Below are 13,530 nucleotides of genomic sequence, written 5' to 3'. Positions count from 1 at the left end.
CTGAGGGCAAAAGACCAGTCAGCGCGCCTAGATGTACAAGAAGTTTTCATTCATAAGAAAATTGACTGCGATCAGAGAAGATGCTCTCCCCCTCGCTGGGATCATTTGTTTCATAATATTGTATGGCGCTGACACCCACTAGTTCTTAGTTCTCGGTCCTCTGTTTGCCGTATACTTAGTCCGTTCTTTTTTATTTGTCGCGTTTTAGTTTAAAAATAAACTAACGGGTGACGGATATTCGAGAACAGAGATAGTAATTTACTCTAGATTCTACCGCATGGTAAGGAGTGTTTCTATATTAAGGGTCTGTTTGATTTGCTACATAACTTGCCACGTAACCCACACTTTGACTAATGTTTTCTATTTAAGGTAGTTTTTTAATTCAGACGACTAACCTTAGACAAAGTATGACACAGTTAGCCACGAATCAAACATACATTTGTTATTGCATTTGCTTGTTGACATATGGTGTTCTTCAACAGGTAGAAGTTCACTCCACTATCTTCAGCAGCTTACCCATCACTATCTTACTGTAATCTGCATACAGTACACTACATTGCAAAACTGTGTTTGATAACTGCTGGACACGACAGTGTGACTGTGTGAGGGCTGAGCCATCAGTCATGGATGACATCACAGTGGCGCATCACTTGGATGACGACATGCTGCCGCCGCCAGCTTCAGTTCGTTCCCCTTGTCCTCGCCTTGCTCTTGGCACAGTCTCAGTCTCATCAGTCTCAGTCTCCTTCCGGCCAGGGCCTGGGGAGGTGGGGGACCCGCATACTATGCCTGCATGGTCTTCCACGCCACTTCCTCTTTCGCCATCCCGCGCGCCCTCCTCTACTTTTCCTCCCAACTTCCCCACCGCGGCCAGGCCACCAATAAAAACAAGCCTCAGCTGCAGCCGACGACCGCCCCGGCCCTATCGCTCCCAGCCACGACCGGGCAGGCAGGTGGACAAGCATAAACTTACATCGTCGCTGGTTTGGTAGCTAGTGAGCGATCGAGCATATGCATGGCGTCTTCCGCTGGCGGCGGCCTGCGTTCACCGGCTGCTACGGCGGCGCCACGGGTGGTGATGGACAGCCTGATCGAGGTGCGCGAGGGCGCGACCAGGCTCCAGACCATGCTGCTGGAGGAGTCGCCCACGCCTTCGATCGCTGCGGCGGCGGCGGCGGCGGGGGCCACCAGTGAGGTCAGACAGACGCTTGACGGGATGATGAGCAGCCTGTCAAGCGCCATGTCGGCTCTGGACACCACCGGCGGCGGCGGCGGCGGTCAGGGACAGCAGGGCCGGAGGAGGAAGCGAGGCGGCGCGGCGGCGGCCAGGTCTGGGCCGCTGCGGCGGAGCAGCAACAGGAGAAGGTAAAAATGAAGGGTGATAAAAACCCTTACTTTTTTAACCTACTTCGCCGGTGCATGCATTATTGGGATATATTGCAATTTGAAGGATACCCAAGCTAGCTAGTTTGTATGAGTCTAGTAGTGGGCTATCTTGCTTTATGTATTGTGCCAATGATAGGGCTACGGAGAACCTTAATAAAACCTGCTGTCTAGTGTCTTTCCAACAAGACAGTGATTTTTTTCAGACCACTTGCCAAATTTGAAAGATCAAAAGGTTGATCTCGGATTTAGTGCTTCTAGCTTACTTGGATGCATGCTTAATCTCTCTCTCTCTCTCTCTCTCTCTCTCTCTCTCTCTCTATATATATATATATATATATACACACACACACACACACACACACACACACACACACACACACACACACACACACACACACACACACACACACACACACGCATCTACTATATATAACTCACCACATGCAAGATGAAGTAGCGGTTCCAATTAAAACTTGGTGTATGATTATTCCCAATCTTTTTTTTGTTTGTGTGTCCTAATCATACATTCATACATATATGCATGGATCCATTGTCCATCCATCCATCGGCATGTATATGCATTTGGCAGATCGCACAGCCCGTTCGTGAACACGGTCACTGCTAGCACGCTCGACGATGGCAACTCATGGCGAAAATACGGGCAAAAACGTATCCAAGAGTCCCCTAATCCGAGGTATGTGTTGGCCTCTACTCTAATAATGTCAATCAAAGGCGCGGCGCTGCTCCGTCTACCATGCATACGTACACTCGTCGTGTATATATATATATAGTGATGACCAAATCACTGAATCCTTTTCCCCCTACCTTAAAAAAGAGAAATGAAACTAAAGACATGCATACCAAACACTCTTGCAACTGGTTATACATCCAGCTAAGCATAAAGCGTTATATAGAAGCAAGTTGCCTTGGGCCAGTCTCATATGCATGTACACATTAATTATTCATGGACAAATATAATATGGTACTATATACTATGTACACATTAAGCAGTGGCACTAGTTGAGATCACATGATGACCTTTTTTTAAGAAGAAAAAAACAAATGAATCACTCGATCTACCACACACAGCTAGCTAGAACGAGAGCTTTAGACCAGTTCTACATATATATCTGCGTCTGCATGACTTCATGCATGTACATGTGTGCACACATCAGGAGCTACTACAGGTGCACGCACAGGGCAGACCAAGGGTGCAGGGCGACAAGGCAGGTCCAGGCCTCCGATGCCAACCCGTCGTCGGAGTTCATCATCAGCTACTTCGGCCAGCACACCTGCCGGGACCCCTCCACCATCCCGCTCGTCATCCCGGACGACACCGCTCCGCCGCCGCCGGACTGCGCAAACCTCATCAGCTTCGGAGGATCCACCGTCGTCGGCGGAGGCGCATCCCCGAGCGCAAACACTACTACAACTGTTCCGACGACGATGTTGTCTCGCTTCGGCTACAGCTCCTCTCTGCCGACGCAGACGCAGGCGCAGGCGCAGCTCGCCGCAGCCGTGGTGGGACCTCCGGGGACGACGATGACTGCCTCGTGGGCTACGGTGGGGTCCGCGCCGGCGGAGTACTGGCCGGGAGGGACGACCAGCGACATGGCTTGTGGCCCTGCTGGCACGGCCAGCTTCCCGTCGTCTCCTAGCAGCCTCGGATTCATGACCGGCTCGCCGTTTGGAAACGCCGGCGATGACGACCTGTTTCTGTTTGGCTTCGATCCCTGACAAAGGCTTGCTGATGCATGCATATCCAGCCAATGCCACGTTTGCAGTTTGCATGCATGCACTACCATGCAAGTAGTACTAGTAGTAGCCACGTATGACTATAGTTTGATGATCAAGTGTCCGCATGGATGGTATATAATGGTTAATACAATAAGGCAAAAGCTCTGCAGTTCATCTGAACAGGGCTTTGCATATGCATATTTGCAGCCCACACACACGCGCGAAAGGACCGTGATGTCTAAGAAAAGAGTGTGAATTAGGTAATCTATTTTTAAATTAAAATATGTAAATTTTATCTAGTCAAAACCTATACAATTATAAATGAATTATCTATGTACAACGTAACTACAATTATATGTATGTTGTCAGAGGCGGATATGAAGGAGAGGCTCGTCCATGAGTAGTAGGAAGAAGAAGAACCAAGAAAAATAAGTGCCCACTCAATTGGAGTGTGATGACTCTACGCATGTCACTCCTCTAGTCTCGTGTTAGGACTAGGGGAGGTGACCTCCAGACACGAGGGTTTCTCCCTACATGGGTCATTCTAATGGGCTTGTTGATGCCTTGACTTTGGTCCGACAATGCCATTGATCCTCTCGACATGGGGATGCAGTCCTCCACAATCCACCGGTATCACACACTAGTGAGGCAATTGTTGAACAACAACGACAAGATGTCGCTAGGTTCATAGTCATTGCTAGGGTCAATCATGTACAATCTCTCCTCATGTAGCCTAACCAAAAAAGGTTGCAATCAAATGGGACCCACCTTCTACGTGCTTTGGGCTATGATTACAGTCTCAATGAGTCTAGCCACCGAGTTATACCTTAGCCCCTCGAGCCCTTGTGTAGGGCCTACCTCAGTGTCTGCCCGAAGAATCATACTAGCTACCTAAGCGACACCATGAAGCATATGACACGTCCTTGGGCCCTTGTAATCAAGAAGTGGTCATATGCCACAATTTCGTGCCCTAACGCCCCCTACAACGTATACTATAAAATAAGGTAGGCGTGATCTCGCAAGATACAAGCTCATCCGAGTATAATTACAATATGGTGCACATAAGCACTAAGGGTTAAAGAGTTTCTCAAACCTCACCAAACACTAGACCGAAACCTAGAGCAAGCACTATGAGCAGAACTAATCCAAGTACTTCACAAAGTATCTACGCTAATCATTCAACATGTTCTTTGATCATTTGGGTGTCTAGAGCAACCAAAGATGAGTCTCAACTCACTTGCTATGTTTCTTAGCTACTCGTTGGTTCTATCTATTGTTGGCCTTGGACATCAGGCATCCGATGACTTATCAAGAGTGTTTACCAGACATGTCTGGTGCCTTATGTCTCTCTTCAAAGTCATATCCGAAGCCCTATCAGACATAAATGATGACTAGGATTCGATGCACACATGTGTGTTTGATGCACTTTGTTGTCGTTTTCTTTTTTGATATAATGCTCTCATATCCAGTGCATCACCAAACACGTCCTTGTGGTGTTGAGCAACATATGTCCTTCTCGTTTCTCTGTGTGTCTTTGTCCAGACTTATTCTGTCTTGTGTCTTAGACTCTTGTATGTACTAGTAGGTCTTTAATATATTTTCTAATGTGTTGCTTGATGTGTTGATAATTTGTATCACCTCTATGCATTAGCTTAAATCCGTTTATGCATCCTTTGAACTATATCTAAAGCTACTAGCAAATAATGTTAATCCAAATAGTCATGTTGATTATCAAACACCAAAACTTTATTTTAAATGGGTCTCGATCCATTCTTCTTATAATATGCATGACTAGGTACAGTGGATGTGCGTATGTGTGTGTTAATTAGCTCACAGAAAGTATACAGTGAACTGAGCTCAATTATATTGGTCGTGTTATGTCCATTTGCAGCGTGGAATTTATCCATTCGGGTTATAATCCTCAACTTGCATTGGCACGAAAACATGTTTCAGAGTAGTGCAAATTAAACATCAATAAAAAAACCACAACATTAAGAAAGGGTCCATGGTGATCTTGTCGTTTCTAGGTGTGCTTTATAGCGGTGATTGTGCGTAGGTGTAAGTAGTGAGTACAGTGTTTGTTTATAGGGCAAATAAGTGCAAACAATTATATCATATTGGGATTATTTTCATGGTGCACTTTAGTTAGCTGCAAATAGAAGTGAACACTACACTATGATCGGTATAGTGGGATCAGTACACGGGTTTCGCCAACCCGCCGGGCGGTTTTGTGGCCTGCGCTAACTCTCTTTAACGCTTTTGGATACAATAATTATATATATCATATTGTAATATGGTTTTGTGTAGATCATTCCTGTCACTAGTCGGGTAATTAACTAATAACCACTGTTCTTTTCTGCATCGGTGCTTGGTTGGACCTATGGAGATCCACGTAGGCCCCTCGCTCGTGACAACACACAAGTTAGAAAAAGGCATCAATATTGGCTGTCAGCCCGAGTTCAATATTGCTCACACTCTCGTCCACTTCCAAGTCCTGCACTCCAAAGACTTTGACTAGTAGCTAAGCAGCAACCAAGAGCTAACACATTAATTGTATATATAGTAGTGCATGCAATTGTTTTAGGGGAACAGAACGAAGGACATAGAGAAATTAAAATGGATATATCTCAACCACTCGACACATGCATGCATTGAGCAAAAAAAAAAGAACTTTCATGAAAAGAGAACCCATTTTTTTGGTCTACTAGAGCAACCACCACTAGAGACTAGGGAGAAAGGAACCCAACTGAAATAATCTATCACTCTAATGAAAAGAAGTGCAAAGGAAGATTTTATATGCTACACCACCAACAATATATCTAGCATGCGTACAACACAAAAGGCTAGCTGCTGCATGGAAGCAAGCTAAAAAAATGCTCAAGGCATAAATTTCTTTTTTCTGATGATTATAATCTGTTGATCAGTTCAACGACGAGTGAAGGTGGCACGTGCGTGGTTGGACCCTGTCTAAGACAGGTTAGTTGGGCAGTAGATCTCGCTAATCTATGCAGATCTCAAACGATTAATTAATAATCATCTCAACTCCATTCCCCTCTAGCTAGTATGCAGGCGAGATAGATAAGCATGAGAGAGACGAAACCAAAGAAAACTTCACGGTTAAGTCGCGTGGTGGTCTGAAGACTCAAGTTCTTCCCAAGTCAGAGGTTGCATCCAATATATTTGCTGTCACATGGACTTTACAGGCCGTGTATATATGTAAAAGCACGGTCCTTTTTTCGCTTGGCGTATTCTGCCTGCTGGTAAGTGAAAGTTAAGAAAGAAAAGACATGCATCTCTCTCCTAGTTAGCTAGCTAGAGGGGCTAGAGCTTTCCACTGCCTGATCAACAACACTGAGGTCTAAAGAGAGACAAAACCAAGCCCTTTCGGTTAAAACTAAAGTTCCTGCACATGTTGGAACAGCTCTGTACGTTCCTCTGAACATTCTACACATATATATGAAGTGCATTGCTAAGTAAGTAGTTCTCTAGTACTTTAGCCCTGCATATAAATTAACCTTAATTTATCTAAGTGTGTTTCAGCTGCTCATCAATTCAGCGTGTCAGTTTCTGAACAAGTTGCTGATCATGGACTTTACAATTCAGCAACGCTAGCTATAGCTATAGTTAGTTTCTGGACTTTACAGTTCAGCAATGGCAACCTGTTGCTGTCTTCGCTATCTTCCTTTGAGCTGGTGAATCCACAGGTTTGGTTGGACATGTGATACTGATGTGCTAGCTAGCTACTAGTTTATCCACACAACAAACACGGCGGCAGCTGCTTTTTAGGTCGACAGATTTTACGTGCAGATGAAAACCACTTGCCACGCAAGTAAAATCTCAGTGTTGCTAGCTAGATTTGATAGATCCGTTTATTTCACTCCGCCGACTCCAGCCGTCACTGGAAAAAGTTAACCGGCCGGTTGCAGATGGGGTTCATGCCAATAATTCGGAGGTTGATAGGTATGGACACTACTACCTAGCCAGCTATAGTAATAGCAGCAGAGACATTTTGATCCATATATTTTTCCAGCTAAAATTGTACTCCCTCCTCCACTCACGAGGTCACGAATAAGCAAAAGAGACATTTTGTTTAGACGTCTCAGCACGATATCTCCAAATTACAATTTTGACCGAGTATGTAGCATCTTTTTTACTAAATAAACATAGTAAAAGTACTGTCTTTGTGTAGATCTACTAACTCCGAGTTAAAATATACTTGCATCTTTGCAAAATAATATCCATATAGCATAACAAAAAAACATAACTTGTTCGTCGGCTAGTAGCATATGATCTGAGCTCAGATTACTTTGCTCTAACTACGGCCAAATTTGCTTGTTTCCGCTTATAGCAAACGTGGTTATAATCGGCATACCGGGCCCAATTGGACCATACCTGATTGATCTACTATTCGTCAAATCCAACTGTTTTTTTTTGCATAAAAGAATCCAACTAATTCAAAAATGCTTGCTTGATAAATTATAGGCATATCATTCGTCTAATAAGCTAAGATAAGAAAATAAGCATTTTCATGAACAAAGCCTCTCTTTTCATGGCTTTGTCGTGGGCTTGTCGCCATCCAACATTCGAACGAGGCTGTAAGAGCCCAAAGGAAGGATGTGACAAAAACAATCAGAGATGGGCTGGTGGTAGTTGTGTGGGGACATTGTTGTTTAAATGAACCAATTTAAAATAAGCCAAGGATTGCGATAAAATAAAATGTTGTATGCGTTGGATTGGAAGTGCCCACATTGTCTTTTCCATGACCTATCTAGAGTAACTGCTAGCAGAAACTAGGATGCTTAATTTAGCTTCCGACTTCTATCTAGACTCACTAAAGAAAGTAAAAATACAAGCAGATTTGTCCATAAATTTACAGATAAATTTTATAATGAAATCTTATACGGATTCGCGAACAAAGTCTTCTCTCCGTAGTAGTATAAACAAGACGCTTATGCTACATGCCTACATGTTCGAATTCCAGTCCAAAGGTATGGGCCTCGACTATTTTTGCCAATCAGGCCCATGTTGTTCTCGTGGGCTTAATTAAGCAATAGGCCTAGCTGCGCCCGCAAAACTTAGCAATCCGTACATTCCGCTCATATTCCTCACCGGTGACCTTCCTCACCTGCGTCAGACAGAGAAAGCCGAGATTAGCGGCGGCGGCGATGGCACTCCCGGCGTCAAGCTCCGGCCTCTTCCGCTTCGTCTCCCCCCGCAGCCGTCCCCAGTCCACTGACATCGTGGCCGCTGCCTCCTGGGGAGTCTTCGCCGGCACCGCCGGCCTTTACCTCGTCCAGGTCAGGATCCATCGGCCTGCTTGCATCTCGTATCCGCCGTTAGCCCTTCCTGTGTATGGACCGTGCCTTGCATGGGTAGAAGGATCATAAGCCCAGCCGTCGTTTGATCTGTGGATTTTGTTTGCTGCTTCGGTGTTAGGGTTGTGTTGTTTGCGATTGGATCCGTGTTCTTCGTGTGAACTTCGTTGTTCCTATGGATCTGCGAATGTTGGATCGGTCTTAGAGATCAACGCTAGCTCTCTGTTGGGGTGTGAGGAAACATCTAGAATTCTAGATGCTTATGTCCTAGTCAAACTTGCCATCTAGATCTAACGAAGATGGGGATGAAGGGGGATGAACAGCCCATGTTTTCGTGATGACAATCTATAAATTTATCAATTTGAATTACTATGTCAAATGTGTCTCAGGAATCAGGAAATTGTTACAATACATAAGGAAAGGCAAATGTCGAAGTAGACATACTTACTTGATACTTAATCATTATCATGCAAGCTATATTTGACCAGGATATATAGATGCTAATTGAGCGAAATACACAAATTTCTGTCACCACTAGCCAGTAGCCACTAGGCACTTATGCAGAAATTTAACATAATGCTCACTGATGGTTCCTGCCACTTGAAATTCGCAACACATCAATATTGTAAATATGAATTCGCAGTTAACCAATATGGTCATGTGGTGGCATCATTTTGCTTTCACCTGCAGCTATTATTTTTCGCTGGTGCTGTGATATATCTTGTGCCTATATGCTCTTGTTTGAGCAACTTATTGGGGGGCTATGCACTTGTATACTATACCTGGAGAAATAAGAAGATGTGTTCTTATTTCTTAATGAAAACAAGTGTATCCCTAGGTTGTACCAGCAGGTTATCTGTAGTCCTGATAATGCATGCCTTATGGTTATGTCATTTGAATTTGTAACGACAGTAGCAATGGAGCTGAATCGTTTCCTACTTTCCTGTGGCGCCTTAAGGTCGTTTACTCCTTTTAGTGATCTAATAACTCTATTCATGTCACCCTTTTGGCTAGAGACATGTGCTGAGGCCTGAAACTTATGTAACCATTTGAGGTTACTCTATTTCATCCATTCTTCTGAATCACTTGATTCTTTATTAACAGAGAATGTGGTGCCCTTGCTGTTGTTTTGTGTTCTTTTGTTAAAAATCCTATTTTCTTTCACTCAATTCTGGTTTTTTTCCTGTTTTTCTGTGTAACCTACTGATTTAGTACCTCTTTGGCCTGAGATTCTGAAACATCTTTTGGACTTCTTTTGCAGCCATTTGACTGGATTAAGAAGACTTTCTTCCAGAAACCTGAACCAGAGGCATGAGTCTCCAGGCAGAAAAATGCTGCAAATCTGCAACTTTGGTACACCACTTTTGTCCGGGATGATTCCTGATGATAACTCAGCAAATAATATGAGACCCCCTCGTCTTTCCTTGTTTGATTTTATTCAGATGTAGGCATTCCTCTTGCATGTAATATTCACGAGGGGAGTGTGATCATTTGACTTGTTTTTCATCACACAGAGAAACTGCTTGGTTCAACCGTGTTATATGGTCTTGATGGCATTTCTAAAATATTGGTCCAAGATGCATGTGTTTAAAACCTGTGGCCTGATTATTGTATTTGTTGCAGTCACTGTGTCCGTATAAATTGATCCACCAATATATCTAGGGCCCCGATTGGATGTCGATATTGAAGAGGATAAATTTGAATTTGGTTGAATACCAAATCAAATCAGATATGGTATTGAAACAAGATGTAATTCTAATTATATTGTTTGGACGTCACTGAATTGGAGTTTTGAATTGTGCGGTAATTCTACGCAATACCGAGAGGTGAGGCTTTGTATCGGGAGAGGGGGATTCTAGTTATAGTCCAATTTCAGGGAATTGAGCTGATTTCAAATCTCAATTTCACGTGCAACTAAATAACAGAATTTAGGAAAGTTGATTTCAATTCTCAATTATGTGCTCCAATATCTATATCCAAACCTGGTATAGCTGATTAAAATTAGATTATGAGTTTATGTTGCTTTTTTTAATGTTCCCGTCACCGTCTTCATAAGATCTTGTCGAGTAGTGTTGCTTGGCTTTCAATCACTATCGGTGTAAGACGATTCCATTACTTTTGTATGAGATAGCATCATAGCAACCTGTCATGATTTTCTTGAAATTGACGTGCGCAAATTATGCGCATGGTTCGGGCCGTTGTAATTTGATCCTTGTGAACTTTTTCTATTTACAATCATACATGCACACCACCATATACGTGAGAGTTCCATTGTATATTCAGCATGGTAAAGGATGCTTTTGAACAATGTTCGGACCGTCTGTCAAGATTTTATATTCAGCATGGTAAAGGATGTTTAGTCCCTCCATTTTACTTTATTTTAGTCTCTAAATTATTAAATACAAAAATTAAAATAAAGTTAGATGTCACTCTCGTTCTTTTCAAAGGCGGGGGTTAATGCTGCTAGATGCAGGACACCCTTGATCAATTCAGCCTTGCCACGACCTCACATGAGTTACTCCAAAAGTGTCATGGTCCTTATGCACCTCGATGATCACCTGGCTCTTAACCCGAATTTTTTGTATTTTAGCCCTTAAACAGAAGTAAAATCACGTTTAGACCTAAAAAATTTTTAAATGCAGTTTTGGACCCTTAGCTCGGCGCCATAGGCCGTGGCGCCGAGCTGTGACGTGGCCGCAACGGCTAGTTGCGTCTAGGGCTGACCTGGCTCTGACGTGGCGGCGGCGCGGCCTCGTAGCTCGGCGCCACAGATCTTGGCGCCGAGCTAGAATTCCTATAAAAACGCCCACGCGGCTGGCCGAGAGCAGCTCATTTCATCCCATTTCCAAACTTCGTCAAAATTTCCTGGATTCAAAATTTCCTGCATGATCGTGAACTGGATCCTGGGTCAATGGGATCTCTTGGGGGTACCACCGCATTAGAAGCCCCACAAACGCCGGGAATAGGACGAGAAATCTCATACTCGTGCGGACCCGATTGAGCATCGGGCACAACAACGACTTCTTCATGAAGCTCTACCAAAGGAGCTTCAATACGAGATGCATTTGGCATTTGTGGAGACAACCCGACTGGACCTCCGCAATGACTAACAGGTAACTTTTGAACAACCACATCCAAACATGGTGGAACCATCGTCTTCACAATTCTTAAATATATCACCCAATCATCTTCTGAGGTAATGGAGATCAACCGTCGGACAACTGTTCCATATGTAATATGGGACAACAAACCCTGAATTGATATTCTAGGGTCGTTTATGTCGCAACTAATCTCCTCACAAGCTCGAGCCAAAAGCTGGTCAAAAGTTGGTCTTTCAACGAACAACATGGTCACGATCTTCATACCATCAAAAGTAACACTCCCATAAGCATCTATCTCCACCCTTCCTCCATGGTATAGTGTTACTAGGCTGTCCATCTATTACAAAAATGGATTACTAACTCAATAATGGCTATATACTTAAGCCTACTAACTTACTAAGTAATAAATATATATTAACTAATAACTATATAGTAAATATTAAATGAACACATCAAACGAAATTACATAATCTATAAATAATATACGAAAACATTGTATACCTGAGAACGCGTACGAGTCCAGCTAACGCTGGAGAAGGTCAAGTCGGACGAACACCTACGTACAAAAAAACCTATTGTCAGTAAAAAAAATTGGCAGCACCTCCCCTGTAAAGTGATGTTTATAGAACCTGCGAATAAACGACAACACGATGGTTGTCAACACAGAAAACATGTAATATCAATGCGCTAAACAAAATGCTAACTATATAAACACTAAGAATTTACTAAACACTAACAATATGCTAAGCAAGAAACTAGCTAACTATTTTAATAAACACGAACAAGAGCTAACAATTTACTAAACAATAAAAAAATACCTAACAATAGCTAACAATTTACTAACTAATACCTAACAATAGCTAACAATTTACTAACTAAGTAAATACCTAACAATAGATAGCTAACAATAGATAGCTAACAAGAACTAAGTAAATAGCTAACAATTTAGTAACTAAAAAATAAAAAAAAATACCTAGCGGCAGCCGGTGGCCGGGCCGGGTCGGTGGCGCAGGCGCTCCGGGGCGGTGGCCGGGCCGGGGAGGTGGCGCGGCGGCGAGGGAGCTCCGCGGCGAGCTCGACGGCGAGGGAGCTCCGCGGTGAGCTCGGCGGCGAGGGAGCTCCGCGGCGAGCTCTCGGCGAGCAAGGCGGGCGGGGGCTATCGGCGAGCTCGGCGGGCGGCGACCGGGGCGCTCTCGCCGAGCGCTGGCGGCGGCGGAGGTAGGTAGGCGCGACGGCGGGCTAAGGAACGGCGGCAGCGGGCGTCGGTTCCGTGAAACAGATAACAAACGAAGAGGAAAGGGGGTTACGGTTAAGTTTCCTAGCTCGGCGCCAAGATCTGTGGCGCCGAGCTAGGTGTGCCACGCGGACTGCCACGTCACGAAGCTCGGCGCCATAGGCTGTGGCGCCGAGCTGTGTTAGCTCGGCGCCACGGCCTATGGCGCCGAGCTAAGGGTCCAAAACTGCATTTAAAATTTTTTTAGTTCTAAACGTAATTTTACTTCTGTTTAAGGGCTAAAATACAAAAAATTCGGGCTCTTAACTGTGTCTCTGCTTTTGGTTGTCGGCGTGAAAGTTTTCCCTAAAGCTACTTGGGTCTGCCTCTTTCAAACTGCAAGCTCTGTCTCTACTCTTTCATGCCCTTCATTGACAAAGCGGATAAACACATCGTTGGATGGCAGACCCATTTCCTGAACCCGATGGAAGCTGTGAGACTCCTCTGCATGGCGATTATCAGAATCGACAGGAAACAAAGAAGCTTCCTCTAGGCTGCTCGGCTCAAGCGACTGGTGCCAAATGCCTTATCCTTATACTGTATACACTTCGACGACTTCCTTGTGGGCAACATGGGTACATGGTCACACTTGCATGGCAAACCTAATAGGGCCTCCCTAGGGGGATCACTGGAACAGTCTCAGGAAGGTGATCCCTCTCTATTGGGCCATCATGATTTGCGTTGTGTTAGATGGCCGCAACACCGCCTTCTAGCTTGA

The 13,530-nt window shown here is 44.2% G+C and overlaps 2 protein-coding genes across 2 annotated transcripts; both read left to right on the top strand.

The window, feature by feature from the left end:
• Positions 1 to 545: 545 nt before the first annotated feature.
• LOC103633564 (probable WRKY transcription factor 70) lies at positions 546 to 3,317 on the top strand. Its single transcript, XM_008655250.4, has 3 exons — positions 546 to 1,365; positions 1,976 to 2,080; positions 2,562 to 3,317. Exons 1-3 carry the CDS (start codon positions 1,016 to 1,018, stop codon positions 3,121 to 3,123), a joined length of 1,017 nt encoding a protein of 338 aa, XP_008653472.1. The 5' UTR covers positions 546 to 1,015; the 3' UTR covers positions 3,124 to 3,317.
• A 4,772-nt stretch (positions 3,318 to 8,089) lies between these two features.
• LOC118473007 (ubiquinol-cytochrome c reductase complex 6.7 kDa protein) lies at positions 8,090 to 10,064 on the top strand. Its single transcript, XM_035961198.1, has 2 exons — positions 8,090 to 8,420; positions 9,700 to 10,064. The coding sequence occupies exons 1-2, from the start codon at positions 8,289 to 8,291 to the stop codon at positions 9,751 to 9,753; spliced, it is 186 nt and encodes a 61-aa protein (XP_035817091.1). The 5' UTR covers positions 8,090 to 8,288; the 3' UTR covers positions 9,754 to 10,064.
• The last annotated feature ends 3,466 nt before the right edge of the window (positions 10,065 to 13,530 follow it).

Source organism: Zea mays, chromosome 7 (genome assembly GCF_902167145.1).
Source record: "Zea mays cultivar B73 chromosome 7, Zm-B73-REFERENCE-NAM-5.0, whole genome shotgun sequence".
Lineage (NCBI taxonomy): Eukaryota > Viridiplantae > Streptophyta > Magnoliopsida > Poales > Poaceae > Zea > Zea mays.
Note: the sequence above shows the minus strand (reverse complement) of the source record. Positions and strands in the feature narration are given on the sequence as shown.